General features: G+C 40.3%; 1 protein-coding gene across 1 annotated transcript; it reads right to left on the reverse strand.

The window, feature by feature from the left end:
- Positions 1–5,545: 5,545 nt before the first annotated feature.
- DCAF4 (DDB1 and CUL4 associated factor 4) lies at positions 5,546–19,179 on the reverse strand. The gene is made up of 13 exons (XM_058806964.1): positions 18,940–19,179; positions 17,217–17,314; positions 15,467–15,624; positions 14,085–14,167; positions 13,369–13,471; positions 12,434–12,577; positions 11,689–11,738; positions 10,350–10,429; positions 8,678–8,773; positions 8,470–8,567; positions 7,597–7,773; positions 6,851–6,965; positions 5,546–5,926 (listed from the first exon to the last, which is right to left on the reverse strand). The coding sequence occupies exons 1-13, from the start codon at positions 19,068–19,070 to the stop codon at positions 5,733–5,735; spliced, it is 1,527 nt and encodes a 508-aa protein (XP_058662947.1). The 5' UTR covers positions 19,071–19,179; the 3' UTR covers positions 5,546–5,732.
- Positions 19,180–21,172: the final 1,993 nt, after the last annotated feature.

The raw sequence follows: 21,172 nt of genomic DNA on the forward strand, positions 1-21,172 counted from the left end.
AAGAGATGTCTGTGGACAGAAGGCTCTACAGAAAACATGAAGGAAATGGAAATCCTGGGGGGAAAAAAATATCCCTAAAGCATCATGAGAGACTGTTGTGTTTGGGGTTTGACCTAATAGAAACCTGTGAGAGTTCTGTTCCTGAACTATTGGGAGAGATGCTTTGTGTTATGGGTAGCCCCAACCAAGAGTGAGTTTTTGAAGAACCTGTCAAAAGTTCACAGCAACATAGCTGGAGCTATGCAAGAGCACAAATTCTGAGTTCCATAATAGCACCATGAGACAGTAATGCAACTCCCATGTAAACAAGTCTTCTGTATTGACAAGGGCAAAGATAGAAGGAGACTGTTTTTCAGGAAATTTCTAGAAGATCATCACTTCATGTGTTACACTGAAAAGAAATTACCATGAAGTTGTAGTCGGTCAAGATGATAATGTGTCCCTTAGGTCAACTGAAGTTCACTGTAATGTTAATATTTTAGCAGTTAAAATTGCCATGCTTACTTGGTAGGACAATTAATTGGTCTCAATTGGTCTGATATGTGACATGATAAAAGCCTGTTCTGAGTTAGATTGATGTTGACTGATGTAATTCTCTTGTCAGAAAAATTGTCAGATAGATTGATTATTGATTATTATGTCAGATCGAGCAGCATCTGCACCTCTTCCAATTAGGAAATGCTATGGAAAACACTGAGTAAAATAACAATCATATGAACTAGCCAATGTGCAAAGATGTGTGCCAGTGAAAAACTGAATTCCTTATCCAAAGCACCACAAAACAAGTCTAGACTTGTTGATTGATCTATTCTGATGGATTTATTTCTATTATGGGTACAAATGGCAATTCAGCATGAAGATTCATCTTCAGGTAGATGATGTGGGTTTCCCTGTCATTCTGTGAAGCAGATATATGTAAGCTTCATATAGATGTCAACACTTTAACTTAGACTCCCTGTAGGCCATTCTTGGCTTAAATGTGACACAGGTGCATGTTGCACCTGAGACTTGCAGCCAGGGGACAGATGGCGGAACAGCATGGCTACAACATGTAGCTGTTGTCAGGGCAGGAACAGGCTCTAAGCTGGACTTACTTGCACAAGAAAACTGCTTTGTCCTTCATTCCCTTCCCTCCCCCACTTCCACCGCCTGCACTGGTTTTCCTGTTCATTCGTTCTGCCCAGTGCCTTGCAGGTGAAGTTGCACAGGCTCAAACTGGCCAAGGTATCCTATACATTCCTGTCCGTTTCCCTTGGGAATAAGACCTTTGGTAGTGTTCTGGAAGACAAGACAACCCTTGCTAGCTTTTGATGTTAACAAGAGTTCATTTATGGAAATAAACACCATCCTTAAGTTAGTTCTGCCTTGCATTTATGCCAGGTGTCTGCTATGACTGTGCTGAGACATTTACAAATGCCCCTTTTGGTTTGGAAGCTTGGGCTTTAACATTGCAGGACTCTGGCTTCCCCACCTGGTTCTACAGACTTTGTGGTCCATATTTTTGCTTTCAGCATAACCAGCCCAATTACATTTAAATATTAATATAATTAAATTTTGGCAGCCTCTCATCGTTTTCATGTTTCATTTGTCAACTGCCATTGTCAGTCACTGTAATGCCATGTATTGTAGCATTGTCCTTGCATTTAATTATTGCTGATGGCTGTAATATAATTTGGCACCAACAAATATGTCTGCCTGCCAGTAATTTGAGAACAGAGAGTGATTTGGCCTAGTGGTAGAACTGTCTGCTTTCTGTCATCCAGATTTCATCCCCTCCTGTACTTTAGTTGGGCACTCTTTCATGGCAAAGAAATGTTGACATATATATTCTGTCAGTAACAGTACATATATTATGTCATAAAATGTATTTGTTTGTAGTGCAGGTACATCAAAAATGAAATCATGCCTATGCCAAAATAAATAAAAATTTGCTATGAGGACTTTCAAAATCAACAGTATGATGTGACAAAGACAAAGCTAAAGTAGAGTGGCAGCTAGTTAGTTATTTCAAGCCAAAATTAAAATGCATTCAGGTTTTTAACTTTCTTTTTGTTGGATGTAACTCAAGCAAAAAATATATACCAGTGATATATATATATATATATATATATATATATATATGGAAGTCCTTATGTAGGAGATTTTTAATTGTGGCATTACAGAAGTTCTAATAGTTCTAATTTCAAGAATGCCAGAGATTTTGAAACATACTGACTTCTAATGTTCTGAAAAGCTGGTTAAATATTTCTGTTTCTGCTTAAAAGGCAATTTTTCAGCAGCACTGGAGAGAAGCAGGTGCCTATGTCTGATGGTGATAATGCAGATGATGACTTGTCAGGATGGCATCAAAGTGCTTCACAGATACCATGATACCAACAGATAGGAATGAAGTTGTTTCAACAAGAAAAGGCAGGTGATCTTGATTATATTTTAATAGGTTTATCAATTCTGTGCCTTGGCTTCCATTTTTGAAGTATTACACTGATTTGTAAAGTGCTTTTAACAGTTGGGTCATGCATCTCTCAGCCCCCAGGCCCTCACCCCAAAACCCCTGTCTAGAAAGTACTTTGGGTCGGTGTTGACTGCTGGATTCAGCTCACAGTATATGTAGGACATATAGTGTTTGCAAGCAGCCACTAGTGACTGAAGGTTTGGGGACCAAAGCTGAATTCTCCACTGCTAGATTGTAACTTTTCTGAAAGCAGCTTCAGTAAGGGGATACCTTGAGACTATGCACATAGTTGGGTTTGAATGCTCCCTTTCTCATAACAAATGCATTGTTTTCTAGTCCTGCTAGAATAGGTCCCCCTTAAACTTAAAAATGCAAAAATGCTAGTGTGGATTGGTGACTAGTAAATATAATTTTTTTAACCTCTTAGTTTCGATATTCATCAGGATAATAGAGGAGAAATGACCGTGCATGCACGTACTGCAGTAAGTTGGGACCAACAGAAAGATGTGACCAACATCACCACAAAAGACCCAGAAGCAAATTTCCTCTTTGCTTTAGAAATTTCAAGTTAAAATTGAAGTTTTTCTACCTGTCTTCAGGTCCTAAAGGGGTTTATGTGTAAAGAGCTTTATTAATCAGGGTTGAGAGATGACTGATAGCAGCAGGGGACATGGAACAGAGGGAGGGTGAGACTGTGGCTTCTGACAGAGTGGTGTTGATGGGAGGCACTGGCAGTTTCACCAGTGAGAGCTGGGTAGGCTGTGCCATGCTTCGGGGAACCAAGGAAATGGTGTCTGCTGGGTGAGGGATGCTGCAACCTGGCTTGGAGCACAGCGCTGGGCTTTCTGAAGTTTCCCACTAGTTCAGTCCTTGCTGAGACACAGAGGGAAAGAAATACAATGTTTTCATACTGTAGCAGACAGGAAGAGTGTTGCAGTTCCTTTCAAACTGCCTTAGGGTCCCACTGTTGCTGTGTGATGAAAGAGATGATTTAATATACTTTAGCTGCTGCCTGTAAACTGCTTGCTGTTTGTCACTGAAGCCAAATTGTCTCTCTTTTTGTCCTGCTTGCCCTCTCCTTTTTTAGTGCTTTTGCAGGCTTAATTAGAAGTGTTGGCTGCAAAAGCACTAGTTGGGTGAATGGGTTTGCAAGGGATGTGTGTGCACTTGGTTCCTGGAAACAACAGAAAGGAAATTATTTTCTTTTGTTGTATGAATTTTCCCTCAAAGGAACACAGAGATGAAACTATCTGCAGTTATGTAAGATGCTTTTCAACCACAATTCTTAGTTTGTGTTTCCCACAGTAACTGGACATAATTGTTGCGTGGTCCTGTTCTTGCAGAACCAGAATTACTGGAGTTAAGAGCACTGAAAGAGTCTAAATTCTAATTTAAATTTTGGAATTAATTCTGCTTTAAGGGAGTTCATGATCTTTGTAGGTTACTGTTTGAAACATACTATTTGTAGGAAAATGCTTGAACCACGCATTTACTAGCAAGAAGATCAATATATAGTATGTTGCAACTGAATTGATTATCAGATGTAATATTAAGACTTTGCAGTGGGATGGGGTTAACTACACTTCTGTTTTCTGAACAGATGCTTAGTTGTAGTATGCATAATTAACTAAGACAATGCAAATGTTTTTCAAAGTTTTGCTGTGTGCATTTATCATTGTGTATGCAACAGAAAATGTCAAAAATTAACATAACCAATCAAGACAAATTGTGGAGTATTTTCTCAAATTGAAAAGCAAAGCAACGAGGAACTAAGTCCCTTGGTTTTTAAAGGGTAGTAGAGGGAATGGAAACAGCCTGCAAGGCTTACCATTTAGGTCTCATAAACACTGTCTGTGGAAAGAAGGAACAGCATAGAACTTATGCTGTGAGCAGCACCCACTCCGTTTTGTGTGAGAAAGAAGGCTCTGCAGAGGAACACTAAAGCCAGAGGTATGAGGGAAACCATGGTTATAAGGAATTATCAGCTCAGTCTGCCCATGGGAAAACACAAGTTGGCTGTTAATGGGATAGAAGAAAAATTTGGGGGTTTTGATGTATACTCAAAGAAGGAAGACACTATTTTGAGTATTTGCTGGGATTCATCTTGATTACCCTTGCAGCAGCTATTTCTGACAGAATATAATCACACTGTAAAGTTTTGACACTGCTCCCAAGAGGAGTTTTCCTGCTCTATTGTCTTTTGTATAGATTTATGGGTAAATGAAATACAAAGAAAGGTTAGGAGGTCACCACACAACACTGATGTGTTGGTGAGTAAGAATTCCTGAGAACACAGTCTCTTGGAACAGCAAGCACATTGCTTAGGCCTGAAGGTTGTGAGAGAACAAGAGAAATTAGTTCTCAAATACAGATATGGTATCCAGTTACTGTGACCTGGTACTACAGCTTTGCAGCTGAGGGCCCAGTTGTACCTCTGTATACTGACTTTGTACAGGTGATTCCAAATCACAAAGATGTGGTCTGTTCAACTAGGCTTCTGTCCTGCTACAGCTGCATGAGCAAGCCTGCCCTTGCACACCGCTGACCAAACTGCACATCAGGGGTGTGGACTTGGTTAGGAAACCCTGATAAATTAACAAGGGCATTCAGCTTTGCTACTGGACCAGAAAAGAGGCTTTACTCCACACCTGCTGCTTTCTACAGGAATCACAGCAGGGCAGTGATGCTACCATTGTCTGAAAGGCACAAAGTTTAGTATGATCCAGCAAAAGGGACTGACAGCAGGGGTAAGGAAAACAGCTGTTCCTTGAACTGTTTCCAACCATGGAGCATGGTTGCTTCCAACCAACTGCTTCCAAAGTGGAGCAGTGGCAGTTGCAGGAACCCCAACCAAAGCTACTCCAAACTGCCCCAGAACACTTACAGTGTGTTCAGCTTCTCAACATCAGCTGCTTCACTCTGCTGGGCCAGCCTGCTTCTTGAGACAGATGTGACCACAGCTAAAGATTAGGTGACCAAACAGCACATTCAGCTAGCACAACAGAGGCTCTTAAAGTTACCTGCTTGGCAGGCTTACAGCTAGATTTCAGAGAGACTGAATCTTGCCTACAGTTAATCAGTGTTCAGCTTTTATTTACAAGAGGTCTGAGATGCATGTATACAGCAAGATTTGCTGAACTCCTGAAGGATGTTCACAATTAGATGAGCAAAGCAGATGCAACAGCAGCATATAATGACTGAACAGCTTGGTGACTGGTGTAAAGATTCTGAAGTCACATATAGATTGGCAGCTTTGTAGACCAGGTCTGAGGAGAACATGTCAGTTATAGGAGAAGTGGTAGAGATCCTGTTTGACAGCCATGAGTAAGCCAGGAACTCCTCGGCTACCCCCAAGTCTTGAAGAAAACACCACACTAGGAATGGCATCTTTGGATGACGGGTGGGGAGAAGGGATGGTTCTAAGCAGATGAGTATCTTGGAGACTCCAGATTCGGGTGTAGCAATCCTGACCAACTGGGAGGAAAGCAAAATCCAACATTACACAAAAGACTTAACATGGTTCTGCAAGATTATCACCACAGAAGCAGAAAGTCTATGGAGAAAACACTCTGAATATGTTTATGCCCACATGAGGCAAAGTGCTTATCCATACTTTACAAAACAAAAAATTTACATTGAATACTACAAGAGTGGGAAGAATGTACATTTTCTATTGGGTAATTAAAGGTACAGTAAATCAGCTTTTCCCTTTATCAAGCTCCTAAGCCAAAAAAAGGGAGAAAAATTCAGTCACATTAAAAATTCTTATTATACCACCACTTACTGATATATCCAAGGAAAGGAGGTCACTGTCTTTACAGTGACTTTATGAAGCTTGGCTACACTATAAAGGTTTTTTTTTCATCTATTGCTACTTTTCCTGCCCCCACCCAAAATATAATAACATAATAAAAAATCTGAGTGTAACTGGGAGTATTCAAAATTAACCTGAGCGGTATAAACAGTTTACAAGGAGTCAGGCTCACATGCCAATGCTTCAGTTCATCACCACATTTTCCACTTAAGCACCAACTAAAGATATGCAGTCTTTATATAAAGTTACTACCAAGTCTCCTGTTTACATGTTGTTTCCCTGAATTTTGAAATCAAGTGTTTTTTGCTCTACTTTTGAGGCATGTTGTGGAAAGGATAATAGGAGTTTTGCAGGACACAGCAGATTAAGCTGCTGAGCACCTCACAGGATTGGTTACAGTAGGTATGCATCCATAACATAATTTTCATAGTATATTACAGTATGTTTAAGGCTAAATTTTTTCTGAATTTCAAAGAATTTACAGATTTACAGCTTCTAACAGCTGTACCTAAGAAACACCCCTCAGGCTTAAGAAAATCACTACCATACACTATACAAATAGAGGGGGGAAAAAGTCAACCTACCTGCTATAAGAAGTCCTTCCTCCTCATTGACATGCAAAGGGAGAAGAGCATATTCATTGTGGTGACCTTTGTACTGTTTCACACACTTCACTGTTCTCAGGTCCCACAGTTTTATCTGCAAGTTGAAGAAATTGTTTGAGAGAGGATATATTAAAGCAGAGAGCACCCAAAGGTTGGATGGATGTGTTGGAGCATGCCCAGAGGAGGGCCATGAAGATGACTGGAGGGCTAGACGACCTCTCCTGTGGAGACAGGCTGAGAGAATTCAGCCTGCAAAAGCAGCCTCCTCCTGAAGGAGGCTACAAGAGAGCCAGAGAGGGTCAATTTATAAAGATATGTAGTGATAGGACAAAAGGGGGAATGGCTTTAAACTGAGAAGGGTCCGTTCAGATTAAATATTAGGAAGCTCTTTAATGTGAAGGTGGTGAGTGACTAAAACAAGTTGCCCAGAGAAGTTGTGGATGGCCCATCCCTGGAAATGTTCAAGGCCAGGTTGGATGAAGGTCTAACGGAAGGTGTCCCTGCCTATGACAAGGGGCTGGAACCAGATGATATTTAAGCTTCCATCCAACCCAAACCATTCTGTGACAAATAATGGGCTCTGGAAGAAGACCCATAAATGGAACTACCACCCAGTTCCATACTACATTCTAAGAGTAGACGTCTGTCTTTGGGAGTGGGATAAGTACCTGTAAATTCCCAGATACTGAAAGGAACAGAATATCCAAAACACAACAAAAGCATACCTTTCCAGCCATATCTGCTGCCATCAGATAATGTTCAGCCTCCATAAGGTGAATAGATGTAACTGCTGAGCCATGGAAGAGACGAATTGCTTTCCAGCTCTGCCCCTTGCGGTTACGTTGGCGCACGTCAATGCTGAAAATCTCACCCGAACGGCAGCCATTGTACAGCACTGGGGTCTGGGAGAATCCCAGAGAAAGGAGCATACAGTGTAACATCTGCCAGGGTCTTACAAGTTACACAGACAGAGCCTCTGTCATGCTTTTGAGCTCTACAGTCTAGTTGTCAAATTATTTTAACAGATGCATTAAGAAGCAGAATTTTAATTACACACTGCAGCATTTTTTAGCAAATTCATTAAGCTCCATTCAAACCTCAGCTATTTACTTTAGTTGTAAAGGTTTCCCTAGGTAAGCAGGAACTCAATCTAACATAACAGCAAAACAGAAACTGGAATTCTCATATTCCTCATATTTTATCATCCTAATTCTTTGTGAACAAGTCCATTCATATTTTATAGCGACTTTCTCCTTCTTGATGGAGGCAATACACTGAGTGTTACTAGTATGAGGCTATTTGCCAAAACCAAAACAATTTTACATGTTATTACTGTGCTCTTTGTATTTCCTTGTCTTTTTACCTCTGTAATCTTAACAAAAATTACCCCTGTTGCCACAGTTTGAAATCAGGTAATATTTTTGTTGCTATTCAATTGTGTGTGAGCATCAGACCCCATCAGCTCTGCTGTGGAACAGCCACCCAACAGCAGCTGTCATCACAACCTTATGTACAGCACGAGGAATCCTGCCCCAAACAGAATAAAGAGCCCACCAATGAGGAAGTGCTCTGAAAAAATGGTGTCTGGTTCTCCCTACCTGCGTGGCAAACTGCTGTGCCAGCACATCACTACTGGTTCCAAATGTCTGACGATGCCCTGTCACTACATTGGTCACAAGAACTCGTCGTGTCAGGCCTAGGGAAGACATGATATTAGTTTGGCTGTAATTTGTGTAGCAGCTGGGAGATGAATGGAAGTCTTTCCTACTGAGACAGAGGGGGTTGCTAGCCTTGCAGATAGATCACCTGTGCTAAAGCAGTTGTCTGCTTGGGGATTCAGGCACCAAGCACAGGACCAGGCAGTGGATATCTTGAAACTGCACAGCATTCCAGGTCGATCTCCTAGAACACAGGAGCAACACATGAAGTGTTCATGAATGTTAGGACAGGATGGTAACTCAGAAAGGTTCTTAGATTGCCACATTTCAGTCTGAAGCAGAGGAAGGGTTACCCAATTAGCGTCCTTTTGGTACTCAAGAGACAGGAAACAGAAACTGAAGTTCATGACTGTAAGTGGGACTCCTACAGTCTGTGTTAATAGATGATATTGAGAGACTGTGAAATTTATTCAGTAGTCAGAGGGCTCACCATGGCAGGAAAGAGAAAAGTAACACTTGCCTTATAGCACTGAGTAAGCCATTTTTAAAAGATGAGTGGGCTAGAAATACAAAACATTTACTTTATAAACTATGGATTAGCCACAGCCTAATCTGTACTATGCCTGCTTATTTAAAAAAATGATTAAGTAATAAAACCCTAGATTTGACTCTTACTCATACAGCCCCTGCACAGAATTTATGCCAATTAGCAGACTACATCCTTAGTTTTCACTTCCTTCATGGCACGTCACACATACATCTGTCATGTAGCACAGGTGACATGGACAAGAATGGATGGATAACATAGTTTTAGACAGGCTAAGTACAACTTTTCTCCTGGCATCTACTCAGCAAGGCTCCCATAAACCACCTCTTTAGGAGAGTGAAGGAAATCAAATCTGGAAATACCTGAACAGTCAATAGGATATACTAGACAAGAAGACTTTGGTGGAACTTACAGCAGCTAATTATGGTGAAGGGCTTAAAATCTTTCACAGAGCAACTGGGTGTGCTGGCTTAGTAGCCATCCACCCTCAGTGACTTCATTCAAGTTCATGCTGACTCTATGCAAATTTATTTAATGGCTGCATATATAGTAAGACATTAAATTTTTTAAATTAGTCCATTACTCTTATCTATCACAGATTTCCTCTGTATAAATGTAACTGATCATGTTTGAATGGAAGCCAGATTAGAGCACTGCACTCTGTGACTTGAAGAAGCATGGTTCTAACGTCTATCAAGAAGGTCCAATTAATTAAGTCCTGCCCCCAAGAACATTCAACAGAATAGATCAGCTACAGCCAGACTTAGGACGTGGTACTCTCCCTGTCAGTCAAGTTTCCATACAACTGGAGCTGGAGCTTGTACAAGGAGCTCTGGGCTGAAATATTTACAAGCTTTACACCTCTGATTTATGCACTGAGCATTCCTGAGCAGCTGCTATGAGAAGGGATTCTGCAGTGACTCTGGGCATTCTATAAGGAAATGTGAGTATTTGCTGTGTGCAGTCTTTGCATATTAATTACAGGCCAAGCTTCTTGTGAAAAATCTCAAGTGTTTACTTTACAAGTGAGTTGTTCTCCTGCCAAAGTCAAGTACTGCAGCAGCTAAAAATAAACTAGGGCTCTGAATACTGCTTGTTAATTAAGTCTCAAATTCTTTCATCATCATTTCACTTTTTAAGCTGTTTTAGTCTTACAGGAATACAACAGTCTCACCAACACCTGAAAAAGAATGCTAAAATAACCTTTCATTTGTGCTCTTTTCATATAATTGCTACAAAACTTGGAGACAAAAATCCAACAGAAACACCCTACCTGGGTTAGTGCTGCTGAACAATGATGCTGGAAGCAGACTGGCACAGCCTGGTGTTTCTGCAATTCCCATGAGACATAGCTTGCTGAAGTGAGTTAAGGAAAACTGATTGTTCTGTGGAATAGAACAGGCTGCCTAATATTTATAAATGGGAAAAGCAAGATGCCCTGACACAGCTACAGCTCACAACACTTTTCCTCGAGACCTCTGATGTGCTTTACAGTTTACAACTAACCTGTGACACTTCACTTTCATAGGAATGAGCTAGAAAGAACTCAAATTCTTGCTTGTGTATTTTCACTATGAGAAAGACAATACTGTTGTATCTTACTAGTGATAGGAAAAATAAAAAATAAGCATGGCCCATATAGATCATTCTCACTTTTTCATGTTGATGACACTGCATTAATATAGATCTATTTTTTATGGAGGTAAATTGGAAAAATGGGAGGCAAGGAAAATTCACTTTAGATTACCCTTAAATATTTTATGAAGACTATACTAGGTACAAATAGAACTTAAAAGCTGCATTTCAAGTTCAGTGGGGTAAATCTGTAACTCAACTAGGGGAACACACAAACCCACCAAACCAAGTGATCCTGAACACATGCCCAGCTGTGTGCACACCTGGTGAGCTCCTGCCCCTGACAGGCTGGTCTAGAGTTGCCTGGCTTTTCACACAGGCCATTCCATACTTTTCTGTGTAATTTCTTTTGGCACTTTATAACACACCCGTTGTCTGCCATCTCCTATGGCAGAATTCAGTTTTTTCCCCTACTCTTCTGGGCTCTGCACTGTTCATTACTGCTTCCTCTACTGTATCTATCTGACTCTTCAAGTCAGACCTGCAGACCATGCTCTGAAAGTTGCAGGTGATGCTACTGAATTGCTCCCATTCTCCTCTCACCCCTACTAGTACAGGGATGTTTTTAAACACAAATGAACCATCCCACTTTCAAAAAGGTTCTCTTCAGAAAAAGGCTGTTGCCTTTACCCTCTGCTCCTGTTCTTTTGCCTCAGTCAATTTCCAAACATCAGATCATTTTGGATATGGCATTTATATACACTGTTAATGAAGTGGGAATTCTCCATGGCAGAAAACATGGTCTTTCATTTACCATTAACATGGGAACAATTCTACATATATCTGTAACAGAACCATACATCTGCCTCAGAAATTCCAACATATTTCGATTTTCTTTACTTCTGCTGTTTTCCAGAAAACTTATCTTCTGGGGGAACTACAGAAGAGGTATTACTTAAATTAGTTTTCCTGTGAAGCATGATGCAGACTTGTAAAACCTGAATGACAATTCTGATTATTTTTTTTTTAAAGGATATAAAACATGAGAATCTGGATGAGTCAGTGATGCCCAGCACACAGAGTTCACCTTCAGAGAGAAGAAGACATACTATTTTTGTGATCTGTAATTCAATTAAGGAAAGATTATTTCCATGCAAAAATGACATAAAATTAGGCACTGGGCACAGCTCCTCAGCCCACTAAATAACTCAGTAATGGGGCACAAGCATTTCAGCTTCATGCTCATAACAACAGAACAGCATTAAGAAGTCTGACCAAACACAGACTAAGGCACCAAGTACATCTTATTCAAGAGACCATCCCTGAAAGAACCTGAACATGAAGAAATCATGAAAACCTGTTTTAAATACGCCTCATATTTAAAGGAGGATAAACACAGTTTAAGGGAAAACTTTAAGGATAAACACAGTTTCCCAAAATGATTTTTAAGAAAGAAGCATGCAAATCTTGGTAGTTTTGATAGCCAAACTTCCGTTTTGCTAGCTACAGTCGAAGTCTAAAGTAATCACTATCCTTGGAAGCTGGTACTTCTATGTAGTCCTCCATTCCAGCTGTAGTGTAACATTGCTGACAACTATTACTGGTACTGAGCACTTTCAGGTTTACTGTGGTTCTGCATTTACCCAAGTTTCACATCTCTAGATTCTTCCATTCTCTTCTCCTAGCCCCTTCCCCAACCCTCATGGCACTTCCACCTGAGCCTCCCAAGAACAGTGTTCTGAGAAAGCAGCCACCAAAGGAAGGAGGAACAGAAAGCAGTACTTTGCGGTTTGTGAAGTAGAGGTTGTCATACATCTCCACAGTGAGAGACTCCTTCCCCAAACCGCTGAGATTGATGATACCATATTTACATCCTCCATGCTCTACATCGTTCACAGTGAATATTCGTTCACAAGCAACATCTGCCTGTAAAATAAAAGCTTACCAGTCACACTCACTGGAAACTTACAGGAAAAACAGCCTGAGGAGTTGCATTAAGTCTAAAATGAAACAACACATTAATTCTGATCCCTTTAACACCATCTGCTTTCCATTCACCTCTAAAATCAATGGCCAACTCCTTTTAAATGCATGCAGAGAAAAAACGGGGATAAGAAAAGGATTCAGTCCTTGGCTTACAATAAATGATCTTTCCAATGTTAACAATTCTATACACTTACACTGTTTCTGAGTCCCTTCTGGCTTCAGCTATCTATGCAGTGCTTTGTTTACAAGGCCAGGAGCTGGTCCTGGAGAGCTTCCTATATAGTCTATGAAAGATCATGAAATGTAAAGTGATTACTGATGTTTACTTAGATTCTCTGAACCACAGGCTTTGCCACTCCCAAAATTCTCCTCTTTTATTTTTTTTCCTCTTCCTCTTGATCCTCTCCACTCCTCCTCCCAGCCCCACAATAATGATCCACTCAACTCCTACTTACTTCCAAAAGAACATGTTGATCAAATTAAAAAAAAACAAAAAACAGCAAACAAAAAATGCTTTCATATCCAACCCTTTTTATAATTTTCTTTTGTAGGAAAGAACAGCCTCTCCCTACCTGTTACAGTTACTGAGCATAGATTTTAAGAACTGACAGAGAAGGAATAACATATCTTTAAAAGCTACATTTGACCTGTCTGATTTGATTACAAGAGCCTGAATTTTCACTGAAGACAGGCTCTCTTTATCTTAAAGACTTATAATTTCTCATACATACCACAATGATTTTAAAATTGTTGGTTCCAGCAACTGAGGAATCTGGACTGTGAATTTCTATCTTCCTCCTCTGCATGCAGTTCACTTTTAGTTCATGGACTAGCCTGCAGAAGCAGGTAGGAGTGTGAGGGTGTTGAAGAGAGGAGAATTCAGGTAAGCCTAAATTTAATGCATATGAAAAGAATTCTGGCCAGGATATAGAATGCTTCTCAATCACTGAAGAGAAAATGCCTGAATAACTAGCATGCTGAAATTTAACTTGTATAACCTATGAACATGTGCATCTTCCACATGCATGGAATTTCATCCCACTATTTTGAACCCCAGCACATCTTTAGTTTAGAACAGCAAGTCACTGACTTAATTTGCCTTCTGCTGTTCTGATGGGGTGCAAAGGAACGGTCATGGCTGTTGAAAGGACTTATCCTAAAAAAGCTGTGCTATACTAATAAAGTACAATGTGACAAAACAGCCTATCAATATACATACATAAAATGAACTTCTTTTGAAGTAAAATTGGGAAACAACTTCCTCATTTGAATTCTCATCATTTTAGTAATCTGATTATTACAGAATATAAACTTTTTCCTGACTTTAAGTAATATGTTCCTCCTCATCCCAATGAAACAGTAAGAAATGCAAGAAAACCTGACAGAAACAGTTGCACTAACAGCAGAACTTGGCACTGCAAACAGAAGACAAATCAAATCACTGTACCTGCAATAACTTGTGGGGCTGAGCAAACCCAGCTGCCTTTTCTGTAACAGCACAGACGAGTTCAGTCCAGCCCTTGTTGTTTTCTGGAAGAGAGTAACATGGAACTGTACTCAGTTACTTACTTGTTTAAGATTCAAATACGGCTGTGGGTCTTTGATGTTTGGGATGTTTAGGGAACTTTTTCTTCTAGCCTACACACATTAAAATTTTCAGAACATATAAAACACATTTCACACCATCTCCCTGATCTACTACGGTAAGTAGACAAGAATATACTCCTGTGAGATGTGGAGTGCTTCTGTAAATACAGAACCTAGAGAAAAAATATGAAACCCCAACAGCCATTGTCTTCACTCTACATAATCAGCTGGAGGTCTAAAATCACCTTCTGGTTTCATGACAACACCTCAAATTCTTCTTATACGGCAAAATCTTTTATCACAATGAGACTGATATTAAACATGCAGTCTTACTGTTGTACTAAACTGCTTTTCCATTCCATTTCCATTGCCCCCACTGGTACTAGATGATCTTTAAGGTCCTTTGGAACCCAAGTCATTCTGTGACTCCATTCCATGATTTACCAACCCTTTAGAATTTAAAGCAAACACCTTCTGAGGAGACCAAGGGTTAGAGTATTTAGCAGAATTATGGAGTAAGAAATCTTTTTGGTAATGGTCAGACAAAACAAGTGTTTGAGAGTCAAAATGTTCTTTACACGGAAGACCTAGTTGGAGAACTTCATTGCTTAAGAAAAAGAACACTGTTCACTTCTTCCAAATGATAGCATCTAAGCTGAGCTGTTATTTGTAAAGTTATAAGACATGTTTTTCAAGTAATGAAAAAGCATCCTTGTTAGATATTTTACCAACATTACAAACATGCAGCATCAGCATTAATTTCACTGTAACACTTTATACAGAACAGCACACAGGCTTTTCAGACATAAACATAAGACTTGCCTTGATTTTAACTGTCCAAAAAAGTTCTTCAACAAAAATCTTTCCACCAACTATGATTAGTATTGTTTCTTCAAGGTCCAGGAATATCATAAATAAATTTATTAAAAATGCAAAAACTTTAAATCAAGACCCCGCTTTGCCAATTCAAGGCAGGAACTTGAAACCTGGCATCCAATACCCTGACTCAAGTGTAACTGTTGGACAACTGCCATTCCAAGCACAGTTCCTTTGTCTTTATAGATTTTTTTGTTTGTAATGACTTGACTTCATTCCTTTGTGGAAGAGCCAAACAAAAGGCTTCAAGGACTTAATTCTTAGCAGAAAAAGAAATTGAATTGTCTGAACTTGAAGACTTTCATTTACAATCTGTCCTGGGCCAGAGTACAATAAAGCCTAAATGCAATCTTTTTCAAAACATACCTGATGCTGTTTTTCTTCCTCTTCTAAGAGTCTCAGTCTTTTGCACTCCATTGCCTTGTGCTGAATGCTGTCCTTGGTGAGTGGGTTGTGGTTATTATGTCCAGGCAGTAGGCGAAAATAGCGGTTCTTTTCTGGGTCATAATAAAATCCTGGCAGTTCTTCAGTGGGGGAGACACGGGGGAGAAAAAGTGGCAAAATCAGATGGATAACTAAGTTTGTTTATTGCTCTTTGATATTCCATGTCTTCCTGTAAATCTGAGAGTTGTGAGACCCAAAGTTCTAGCTCCCAGCACATCCCAAGCATGATACACAGAGTGGGAACAGACGAGCAAATTACAGGAGAAAAAACGAGGTTATTTGTAGTGTTCAAATGCACTGCTCTTACACAGCTACAGAAGGCACGTCACCACTGACCAAGAGGAAATTCAGACCAATCAGAAAAGCACAAAAGAAAGGTTTTGTGGCAGAACAAAAATGGTCTTTCTTCATAAATAAATCATGAGGGGACATTCTTAGTTAAAAGACTTGGAAGGACAGCAAAAAAAATGACAACGAGGTATCAAATAAACTCAAATAAAGTGATTCACTTCCCAGAAAAAGACACTTTTTCTTCAGCACATAGGAGAGATTTAGATAAAATCAAGAGTACATTTAGCTACTTCCAAAGATAAATTGGGATGAGAAACACTCAATTTTAGTGCTTCACTGTCTGTGTGAATGCAGAGGCAGACAAGTAAAATACTTGACATTTAAAATACTTTGACAGATTGTCTCAAGACAAAGAAATTTATTCAGAGGCAATTGTTAACATTTCATTTCAAGAGTTTTTATTTAAAACTTTATTTGCTACCAGAAATTTCATTTTAAGTATCCTCTTTTTGCAGCTGCTTACCATTCAGCTCCTTGTCTGCATCTTTTAGGTTTCAGATTAGCTACAACTGACCAAGACTTTTTCATGTCAGTAAAAATAAGAAGTTAGTCAATGAATCAGTAAAGTTTATAAAAGCACACTACATTTAGTAGTTACACAGTAACTACACAGGAATAAATGTCTTGCAGGATACATCTCCTAGCATGTTCGCAACACAAAACAGTGATATACAAAAACCATCTTTTTTAAACTCAAGTGTTGTTCCAGCACTCTCCTGATGTACAGAAATGTAAGTTCACACTGGCTTAGTTTTTGCTAGCATTGTTTAATGAGTCAGGAAACCAGAATGTAAACAGGACATCTTTCTCAACAGCACTGCTACTTCATCTTTTGTTGTAAATGAACAAGTATTTAGCCAGAGTCTCTTTATTACAGACTACAAAGTACACTGAAGGCATAAAGAGACACCACACAACAGACATCCCACAAAGTGGTGGATTGTTGTGCCTTTCAAAAGACTGAGTAACTGAACACAAGCTATAATTTTTTATATACTCTCTTATTTCATTTGCTTCCTTAGTAGTTCATTTTCTTCCTAAAGGAGCATTTCTGGAGGGAAAAAAATTGCATTTTTTCAGTTTATATCAGCTTGACTAAGCATGCAAGTTTTCAAAAATGAGAAGCACTTGTGGGCCTGAAAGTCATTTGGCTCTGTTCTCCAGATCCTTACTTTTTGTATTACTTGATGTTACTCTTCTCCACAAACTTTACTGTTTGTATGGTTCCTGTCACACCAGATTATTAATGCAGCTACTACTACTTTCTTCATACAATCAGCATATAGGAACTGACTTTTGACCTATAAACACCATCTCTTACCTGGTGCTACAGAGTTCTGTATTGAACTGGATGAAGAAGGATCCTCATTGCTGCTGGGACCTGCATTCACAGGGGTTTGTGGCTCTTCTTGTTCCAGACTAAAAAAAACAGCATTGCTTTCAAGACAGGCTCACAATTGCTCGACACATCTTTCCCATAAAGAGACTAGAAAACAGATTGTTACTGACATCAATGGAGTACCACTATGCAGTGCTCTGACAGCATTTTCTCCATATCACCATATATTAAACTATGAAAATAAAACAGTGAAAAAATATTCAGCTTAAAAATTTTTCAAGAACATTACTGATAACAGCCTTAAATTACTTGCTAATACATTAGAGGTTGCTGTTGATTCTGCAAGTGCCTCTAACTTTTTTTAGCAAGAGATTAACTGGGTGATTGTACATTAAACAAACAGCCTACTCCTGAAAGCATGAAAGTCTTCACAGCACTAAACGAGAGACAGTGTAGGTAAAACACTGATGTCAGGTCAGAAATGTTTTGCCATTCTCTCCACAACAAGAATTTCACTAATGAGGTTTAAAAACATGCAAAATAAACAAAAGTTTAATGAAAATTCCAAGAAAAGCCTCTGCTTTTCTAATAAACATGACATGGGGTAACTGCAGCTTTCCTCTTTTTGAACTAATATACATGAGCATATTCAGTACTCATGAGCAAATTTCCACTAGGATGTTTTCTGAAGCACCTGTAAAATTCTCACTTTTTAAGACAGGTCTTATTACATGTAATCTTAAAAGCAGTAGGTGAAGCTGTTTTGCAAGAGCCATAATTTATTGAAAAGAAAACGACAAAGAAACTCTATTTCTACTACCAGCTCTGCTGTGGTTTGATTATACAACTCTGAAAACAGTTAAAGGACACAACAGGTACACCAGGAAAAACCACCCCAGATCACACCCAAGCACTTAACTTTAAAGCTCTGTAAGAAAACTCTTCTAATTCTGCTCACTGAAACAGTATCCATTTGCATTTCTAACACAAGTTTTCTTACACAAGTACAATTAGTGTGGCAACTCATAAGTGTGTCTCTTTTCCTAAAAACAGGTTTTTTTGTTTTTTTTTTTAAAAGCTTAGTATATTAAAGCAAAGCATTAGCCTCTTTTAGTCCTGCAAGAGGCACTAAGGAAAGAAGAGGGGAATGAAAAAGCAACCATAAAAACAGCTCAATTATAGGCAAGTGTAGGTTATAAAATATAAAACACGTTTTCTGAAAGGATCAGTTTTCAAGGTAGGGATTATTCCTGAGACCTTGTTTCATTTTCCTCAACTGTTAGATGTGACATTACCACATTACTTACCATGCTTTCAAACATTCAGGAAGATCCTTCAAAGACAGATTTTACACCACACTCAAGCTTAGAATAAACAGGCAGGTAGTATTAAGTAATTATATTTTTCTTCCCTGAACTATCTTTGCATATTGATGAAGGATTTATGGATAATGCATAGCTGAAAGGACTGGCTCATGGAACCGCATCTCAGTTTAAAAAATCAGTGTACGGTTGTGAACACACAATAAACTTCCAGAAATCAGCACAATTCCACTCCCAGTAGGGATGACAGATATACCAGAAGTACCGTCTACTAGACCTTCAGGTGGCCACCCTCTCGGTTCTCGAAAGTCACCATTCTGCACATTCAATTAGGCATAGGACCCATCGCTTAGCCCACTTAGGCACAAGCTGCCTGTACTTGCCTTTGGGCGCGGTTGCTGTGACCGGGTCTCCAGTGCCGGTGGGGCTGGTGGCTGCGCTTGTGACTGCTCCACCCACGCCTCTCCTTGCCTCGACGGTAGCTCCTCCGCATTTCTCCTCTTAAAGCAAACATGCACACATATCTCAGCCCTGCTTGCCTGGAACGGCGCAGCACTCAAGACAAGTCTCTTAATGCGGCCTCTTTTCGAACAGTTTCAACCTGTAACGACCAGGCCGGCCGACAGCCCGCAGCACAGACGGTCTCCTACGCCTGTTGACTTCCCCACTAGTCTCGGACCAGCTCCGCGGCTCACCCCGCAGCGCTGAAGCCGAAACCCCAGAGGCAGAAGGTCAATGATGACCGAGCGTCCCCCACCGCCCCCCTGAGCCCGCCCGTCCCTCACCGCGCCGGGCCCACGCCGGCCCCGCCGCGTCCGCGCTGCAGCCAGCGCCCCGCCCACGCCCCCAAGGATGCCGCTCATTGGCGCTCAACCGCGCCCGCCGCTTGACGGACAGCTCCCCCGTCCAACCGCAGAAGGTCTGGCCGGCGCGTGCGCCGCGCGGGGGCGGGGCCGCGCGGGGGCGGGGCCGGGCTGAGGGCGGGCGGATGGCGCGGGGTGCGGCGCTGAGGGCATGGAGGGTGTGGGCTGGAAGGGGCTCTTAGCTCGGCAGAGACGAACACGGGGCGGATGGGGTCGCTTAGCACGGTAGGGAAGCAACGTAGGGCAGAGGTAGCCTGGGGTTTGCTGGGAGATGGCGTGCTTTGAGGGGACACCGAAAGGGTATCTCCTCTTCTCTTACGTTGCTGGCTCCCTCAAAGCCATCATTTGGCTGTGGGCAGGTAGAGGCTGTTACAACCGCTCTGAATTTATCAAGAATTCAGAAGCGATAACGTCTTGAAAGTGACTCTCCCGGCTGAGGCCCCTTGGTGCTTAATTTTTTTTCTTATTTTGAGCCTTCTGGTGATGGGCAGTGTTGAGGTACAAGGTGGGCGGAAGAGCTCGGGCTGCAGCGGTCGGTAACAGCTCCGAGCACAGCAGGGTGTGTGTGAGCACCGTCCCCTGGCAGCCAGAGCAATGAACTCCTCCTCTCCTTAATCGTTTGTTAAAGGTCTCCTTAAGCAGGTTTTGAATAGCATTCCGCTTCCTGCTTGGTTAGCATCTAGGACTTTAAAGAAAGTCGTAACCAGAGTTGTAAGAGTTTGTTAACTTAATGAATGATTAAGGTTAAAACAAACAAACAAAAGCTATACTTAAAATAATTGTGGAAAAATAATAGTTTAGCCTTTTTGCTTTCAAAAAGATGTGAGGGTTTTTTGGTTGCTTTAATAACTGAAATAAAAATGCCAGTACTGGGAAAATAGGCAATGGCGTTTTGCTACTTTTGGTGTTTAGACTTCGCACAAATTTGCTGTCTTATTTGGCAGGAGAGTAATTTTTGGGAGATAGGATTTTTTGTTTCTCACTAACATGATCTGTATTTTAAGTTCAAAATGCATAGAGTTAAATAGTCTTGGAAAGTATTCACTTAAGGATAGAAACAGCTGAAGAAATCACCTGTGGCTTGCATATACAGTTTGTGAGCTTTATTTCTTTATAAGTCAGAGCACCAACACGGTCTAATTCTAAGGCATGTTTTGTTGGTTAGGTCTGTTTCTCATAGTGGTTTCGTGATAGTGATCTTTAGCTTTCACAATAATTTTGAATTTTAATGCAGTAACAGGAGAAAAGTGTGTACAAAAAGTCAACTGGTGCTAAAACTATCGCTGCTGTTTACTGGACACAAAATGATGGTTTATATGGTGTTGGTACTTGATCAAATGCAAATTTGATGCTGGTACATCCATCCACAGGTTTCTAGGGAGTGGTTTCTTCATGATGTTTCCTGGATGGTGGGTAATAGTCCAGAATGTCTAATGTGTTGCAAGTACTGTTATACTCTGCTTTGTTCATTAGCTTTGTTTCATCTGTTTAATTTCTGGTGCCCAGTGAGCAATATTCAAGGTTCTGTGACCAATATATGCTATTTATAAGCTGAGGGATTCCTGTGACTGAAATAGTTACCATTGAGGAAGAAGTGTATTAAATTATTTGTTTTCTCATTTGTATTGCAGGTACTTACTATGAAAGTTAATAAACTGGAAGATATTTCAGAGATCACTGGTTTTCCATATATGCATTGAAATAAAATATACAAGTAAAATGCACACATTCACCCACACATTGTTCCTAGCAA

Source organism: Ammospiza caudacuta, chromosome 6 (assembly GCF_027887145.1).
Source record: "Ammospiza caudacuta isolate bAmmCau1 chromosome 6, bAmmCau1.pri, whole genome shotgun sequence".
In the NCBI taxonomy this organism is placed as follows: domain Eukaryota; kingdom Metazoa; phylum Chordata; class Aves; order Passeriformes; family Passerellidae; genus Ammospiza; species Ammospiza caudacuta.